This window comes from Oncorhynchus kisutch, unplaced genomic scaffold (assembly GCF_002021735.2).
Source record: "Oncorhynchus kisutch isolate 150728-3 unplaced genomic scaffold, Okis_V2 Okis06b-Okis10b_hom, whole genome shotgun sequence".
Taxonomy (NCBI): domain Eukaryota; kingdom Metazoa; phylum Chordata; class Actinopteri; order Salmoniformes; family Salmonidae; genus Oncorhynchus; species Oncorhynchus kisutch.
In genome coordinates, this window is record NW_022261983.1 from 8,933,940 (window position 1) to 8,941,202 (window position 7,263).

At 41.5% G+C, this 7,263-nt stretch overlaps 1 protein-coding gene across 1 annotated transcript; it reads right to left on the reverse strand.

Annotated features, from left to right (window-relative positions):
- Positions 1-2,579: 2,579 nt before the first annotated feature.
- LOC116359897 (metalloproteinase inhibitor 2) lies at positions 2,580-5,914 on the reverse strand. The gene is made up of 5 exons (XM_031813825.1): positions 5,432-5,914; positions 4,704-4,774; positions 4,025-4,121; positions 3,095-3,216; positions 2,580-2,925 (listed from the first exon to the last, which is right to left on the reverse strand). The coding sequence occupies exons 1-5, from the start codon at positions 5,559-5,561 to the stop codon at positions 2,797-2,799; spliced, it is 549 nt and encodes a 182-aa protein (XP_031669685.1). The 5' UTR covers positions 5,562-5,914; the 3' UTR covers positions 2,580-2,796.
- Between the last annotated feature and the right edge of the window lie 1,349 nt (positions 5,915-7,263).

Sequence of the window (7,263 nt, forward strand, 5' to 3'; positions counted from 1 at the left end):
GCTACAGGACAGTTTTGCTAGCACAGACTGGAATATGTTCCTGGATTCATCCAATGGCATTGAGGAGTATACCACCTCAGTCATCGGCTTCATCAATAAGTGCATCGACGACGTCGTCCCCACAGTGACAATAAGTACATATCCCAACCAGAAGCCATGGACTACAGGCAACATCCGCATCGAGCTAAAGGCTAGAGCTGCCACTTTCAAGGAGCGGGACACTAATCCGGACACTTTTATGAAATCCCGCTACGCCCTCAGACGACCCATCAAGCAAGCAAAGCGTCAATACAGAATTAAGATTGAATCCTCCTACACCGGCTATGACACTCATCGGGGAGTGAAAGCGATTATGGACTAGAAAGGGAAACCCAGCTGCGAACTGCCCAGTGACGCGAACCTACCAGACTAGCTAAATGCCTTTTACGCTTGCTTCGAGGCAAGCAACCCTGAAGCATGCATGAGAGCACCAGCTATTCCAGACGACTGTGTGATAACGCTCTCGGTAGCAGAGGTGAGCAAGACCTTTAAACAGGTCAACATTCACAAAGCCGCGGTGCGAGACGGATTACCAGGACGTGTACTCAAAGCATGCGCTGACCAACTGGCAAGTGTCTTCACTGACATTTTCAATCTCTCCCTGACTGAGTCTGTAATACCTACATCTTTCAAGCAGACCACCAAAATCCCTGTGCCCAAGGAAGCGAAGGTAACCTGCCAAAATGTTTACCGCCCTGTAGCACTCACATCAGTATCCATGAAGTGATTTGAAAGGCTGGTCATGGCTCACATCAACAGCATCATTCCGGTTACACTAGACCCACTCCATTTCGCATACCGCCCCAACAGATCCACAGATGACGCAATCACACTCCACACTGCCCTTTTCCACCTGGACAAAAGGAACACATATGTGAGAATGCTGCTCATTGACTACAGCTCAGTGTTCAACACCATAGTGCCCACAAAGCTCATCACTAAGCTGACCCTGGGACTAAACACCTCCCTCTGCAACTGGATCCTGGACTTCCTGACAGACTACAACAAATGTGTACTGTTGGGAACACTGGCCTAGGGGTTAGTGTGGCCAGTAACCAAAACGTTGATGGTTGGAATAACTGAGCAGTCTGTGTGCCCTTGTACATGGCACTTACCTCCAATTTGCTCCAAGGACAAGCATACTAATATACCTGTCCTTCTAAAAACACATTTCACTGCACCTATCTGGTGTATATTACAATAAAAGAAATTTGGGGGGGAAAACCTGAACTTTGTTACAATCAGGAGAAAAACTCACTCCCAATAGACAAACTCTTTACAGAAATGTTGTAACAGCCTAGAATGGGGTTTAAAACCTACAGCTGCATATACTAACATGGCATATCCTACACATATAGCATACCTTGTAATACAATCTTTAAAAAAGCTGGCCAAAATGTATATGTTCTCTGCAATTTGATGAGCAGAGTTTAATTTCTAAACCAGATAAGTTATCAAATGTTAGCAGCTACCCAATACCATGGTGGGTACGCATAATGTCTGGGTGGTTTCAAACCTAATTATTAACTTTACCATGCTTAAAGAGAAGTCTGATTTGTTAACCATCTACCAAGTAGCCCTTTAGAAGGCTTTCAATAAGCTCCCTGGTCTTTGAGAGACCTTCCAGATTTATGGGGTACAGACAAATGGGTAGTCATTCAAAAATCATGTCAACCCCCATTATTTCAGTCCATGTAACTTGTGATGGCACATTTTATTCCTTAACTAATTTAGGCTTACCTAAAAGTGGGTTGATACCTATAGCTATTTTAGTTTAAGGTTTTAGGAACCCCAAAAAAATAACTGGTTATACATTAAATATTCATTTATATTAGAAGTTGAGGTTAAGGTTGTTTAAATTCAGATTTTATGACTGTGCCCATATGCAGTGTGATCTCCAGAACAAGATTCATGACAAAAACCACTACCCTTCACTGTGGACCACAGCAGCCAAGTTTACCATCTCCATTGCCAATAAATCAAAGGGTTTTGTCAATAGGGTTGGACATGTGGCTCAGTTGGTAGAGCAGGGTTCTGTCAACGCCAGGGTTGTGGGTTTTATTCCCACTTGGGTCCAGTAAGGCAATATTTTTTTTTAAGTGGCTCTAAATAACAGCGTCTGCTAAATTATTGAAATGTACAGAACATTTGTTCCACTTAAGAATAATAGTATCAGACTTCTAAAGCAAGGAAGAAAGCAGCAAAGTGGCTTAATTTGGTCAATGACATTACAATGCTGAAGCCCTGGTTTAGACCCCAAACTACTGAAGGGCCACATTCAGTAGACAAATGTTTAATGTTACATAGATTCCATTCAAACCGACATGATTCCTTTCCTCATGTCAGAAGACACTTTGTTATTTATGTATAGAACATCCCATCTGAACTTTATACATTACACCCTGTTCAATGCATCCCAGGCTTTATGGTTTCAGGAACACTGTTCCATTTACAGACAAGCATATCAAAGACGATTTGGGGTTTCAATAACACCTTTGGTTCCAGTTTAAAAACAAGCGACAAATGAATGACATAAGAAATTATTACCTTGAGTGCTATATATGTTTATTTTAAAATTGCACTTGTAGAAGTGACCAGTAAACAATTTAAAAATCACAACAACTTGCATTTGTAGCGGTGTTTCCTCATGTATTAATTGCAGGCATCTTTAGTCACTGAGCAGTGAGTGGATGTGGCCTGTAGAGTTTAGGAGTCTCCAATATCCAGGAACTACTTCTTGGGTAGTGCCATCCCCTTTTACCAGGCACAGGACCCATCTGGCCTCTTGATACAGGCAAGGTTTTGGCCATTGTCGGTTCCCCAGTCTGTCCACAGGCACGTATCTGAGGTGCTGATTGGACAGGGGAGGGAAGTGCAGCGGATGATCTGTGGATCAGAGTAGAGAGATCAGACCAAGATCACTGGACTGTCCATTACCCAATACTCAAGCATTTGCAAATGTGACCAGAATAGTATACTCCCTTGAAGAAAATGTGCCATGTAACTATTTAACAAAACTGGTGTATAGTAATTACTATAATAATGCAACACACACCTTGCAATTACAGCCGCTTTGGTAGCGGTGAGTCAAGCTGTTCTTTTGTGCAGCACTCAAGTCCTCCCAGGGCGGATTATAGCCACACAGTGTTAAAGACATCCTTCCAGTCTTCAGCTTGCCTACAGACAAGAGATAGTGAGTCAATGTACTGTGGGGAAAACATGGTGTAGGGTACAGTTGCCCCTAGATGCTGATCTTGGCTCAGTTTAGCATTTGCTCCACTAATGGTTAGGATACATCACCCTGGAGCATGAAGACACTGATGCAGCCCAGAACAGATTTATCATCATAAGTGTACACACACACTAGTATTAACTAATGCATTAGTTGTATACATTTACAGTGCCTATAGAAAGTCTAAGCGCCTTGAACTTGTCACATTGTTGTGTCAGTCTCATGCATTTACACTGAACAAAAATATAAAAACGCAACATGTAATGTGTTGGTCCCATGTTTCATGAGCCAAAATAAGAGATGGCAGAAATGATCAAAACACACAAAAACCTTATTTAACTCAAATTGTGAACAAGTTTGTTTACATCCATGTTAGTGAGCACTTCTCCTTTACCAAGATAATCCATCCACTTGACAGGTGTGGTATATATCAAGAAACTAATTAGACTGCAGGAATGTCCACAGAGCGGTTTCCAGAGAATTGAATGCTCATTTCTCTACCATAAGCCACCCCCATTTTAGAGAATTTAGCAGTACCTCCAAACCGATCAACGGCAGACCACGTGTATGGTGTTGTGGGCAAGCGATTTGCTGATGTAAACGTTGTGGTCAGAGTGCCCCATGGAGGCGTGAGGTTATGCTATGGGCAGACATTTGCTACGGACAATGAAAACTGCATTTTATCATTGGCAATTTCAATGCACAGCAACCAGTGCTAGCTATTGAACTTGGGTAATGTAGTGAGAACCGCACCTGTGAAGAGATATTCCTTGTTGATTTCTAGAGTCACGCTGCACGAAGTGGTGTAAGTGTAGATGGCGTGGATAACCTGGTCACAACCTTTGAACATCTAGCCAATCACAAGGAGAGAAAGGAAGATCTGTCAACCAGCTACATATAGTTTGGAACCTCACTGACTGCAGCACTCAGGCACTGTCAGTCTTTACCCTTTAATGTCAACAGATCTGTAATGTGCAAGCAATCATTATTTAACCCAGATCTATTTTACAGATGAGCCCTGAATTATAAATACAATAAAATAAACAAAGAACTCAAAATAAGAAACTCCAAAATGAGACCAGCTTTCTGCTTTTTTGTATGCATTTTCTTCCAAAATATTTTATCAAGGCTCCACAAATCAGGTGCAACAAATACACAATAAAAGCTGGTTTACCTAACTCCATAAGGAACTTCCAGTTACCAGTCTCAGGCATGGCTAACTTATGTCTTAATAATGATGTAAGGCAGTGGAAGTCTTAGTAAAAAGGGCCAAAGAACTCTGGTAGAGAATGTAGTGATATCTTTAACGAAGTAACAGCTGAGTTCATAGGGGATGTCACCATAGTCTAGGACCAGTAGGAAGAGCGACTGAATAATTACATTACCATTTAGAGAGACATTTTTATAGAACCACTTAAAAGGAGAATCATACCTTGATCTGTTGGATGTCATACTTGATGGCGTTCGGCACCGCTTCCTTTCCAACCACCTTCGCCCTGATCACTAGAAGAGGGAGACATGGTTTAACTAACGCTATTGAAATCTATTCCGGTATACTAGTCAGTCACACTGATGGTTTAAGGGTGATATGGAGAGAGAACAGTGTAGAATGCTTCTTTAACCTGCCTCTCCTTAATCTACACTGATTGAAGAGGATTTAACAGGTGACATCAATAAGGGATCATAGTTTACAGCTGGCCAGTCCATGTCATGGAAAGAGCAGGTATCCTTAATGTTATGTAAACACATCTCAAATAATTCATTTGTAGGAACACTTCATACCTTAAGCAAAATAGTGTAGCAGGGCTCTATCCTGTTCCTGGAGAGCTGCAGTCCTGTAGGTTTCCTCCAACCCTAAGCTAGCGCACCTAATTCTAATAATTAACTGGTTGATAAACAGAACAAGGTTCATTACAACTAGGGGTTGGCTTGAAAACCTACAGGAAGGCAGCTCTCCAGGAACAGGGTTGGAGAGTCCTGGCTGTAAACCATTTTACTGTCGCCTACTTAACTATGTAAATAACTGTGTGAGAAGATGTAGATAGTATAAATGATTGACATGATCATTAAGCCTACGACCACAGACAATCCATAAAATGTTCTCATGTTCCGTATTGATAGCTCTCACCTGAAAAGTAAAATGTTCCCAAATTGCCTTACCAACTTCTGCATTGCAAAAAGCCTGTTGAGGATGCTGAGGGAAGCATCTGCAAGCGTCTGCGATGTCTTCGACCCGCCAAAGGAACAGAACTACCAGAGTAATGAAACAACTGCTTACATACCGAGTCATTTGGAATCGAATTACGGGTTCGCCAAAATATCACAAAAGGATTTGACGAATGAAAGCGTGAGGCGTAAAGTACACTGGACTCTATTGCCTTCGAGACTGTTCCCAGACCGATGGATACCTCTTCGAAATATTTTACCTTCCACGAAATCATCCGCTATTTATTGCAGGCTGTGAGCTCCTCCTCCAGCCAGAACCCAGCCTGTGGTAGGCTGAGCATTCTATTAATCCAGAACCGTAACCATTCAGTTGTTAAAAAATCCTCCGCCTAACGGGACAACCACAGACCAGGCTCAACATGCCCGGCTGCCATAAATTGGGAATGAAACTGAAAGCTCGGTTTTTGTTTTTTTGGGGCTCCGGAGCGATCTTAGGCACTGCATTATCAGGGCTAGAGGCGTCACTACAGACTCTGTGATTGGGAGTCCCATAGGGCGGCGCACAATTGGCCCAGTTGAGTCCGGGATTGGACGGGGTATGCCGTCATTGTAAATAAGAATTTGTTCTTAAACTGATTTGTAGAGTTAAATAAAGGTTCAATAGAAAAAAATTTGGCTAAGCCCACTGGAATTCCTTAAAGTTGTAGTTTCAGTAAAAAAATTAAATAAAAAAAACACCTGGGGAAATTTCAGAGCTCAATTTGCCCAACTGCTCAGTTCACTTGCTGTCATCCCATATATGAGATGAAAATGGCAGATTGTTGTAGTTGATAAGTACAGTAACACGCTCAGGTTCTCCACTTCACAGCACTGGTATTTGTTTTGACTGACAGCCGTTATAAACTTGAGCACCACAAGAGACAAGAAGATAACACCATCCCTCCCTCTAGTTGGGCTACCTTTGCACATTTGTTGTTGTCTGAGTGAGGGAAATGCGTTAAATTGAGGAGTCGATGTGTTATGAAAGATATGACATTAAGGATTATAATAAATACCACTTTAATGTCATACAAGCAAACCACACACATTTCTATATTTAAAAGTGAATGGAATTTACAGTATCAATGTTTATGATCTCTTTTTTATCCAAAGGGATGACATCCGCTGTAGCCTGGGTTGTCCTGAAAAGAATCTGCGTCATATTGTGAAGAAAATAGCAACAGAACATTCATTTGAATGCACTCATGATACCATTCTATGCGCACCAAAAATACAATCGGTTTGTGTGAAGTGCTGTTTGAAAGCCTCCCAGCTAGCACATTTGGTTGTGGGAATGCAGGTTTTTGGTTTCCCATTGGTTCTGGGAACAAAACCCTCAGTTTCCTAAATGGTAAAAGGTATTGTTTTTTAAACATTCTGAGAACTGAAGTGTGAACTTCATCTGTTCCGGGAACGTTTATTTTTAGGTTGCAGGGAGGTTCTGAGAATGTTTTACTATGGTTCCCTGAAAGTTTTCCTGGGTAGTTTTATTAATGTTCTATTAACAGAAATGATAGGTTATTTGAAGATAATTCAATAACATTCTGAGAACATGTTTCACATAAGACTTTTAATAATACTGCTAGCTTAGTTTTTGTTGACTGTTTCCAACTCTAAGCACAGACAGGACACATGGAAATTAATTTGCTTTGGCATTCATTTTTTGTTGTTGAATCTTCTGTTCTCTATCCATGGAAATAGTCCACTGTCCCACCAGGATGGAGCTAGCATGCTAAGTCATATGAAGCTGTTAATGTGAGTCTATTCAAACACACCCATTTCCAAGG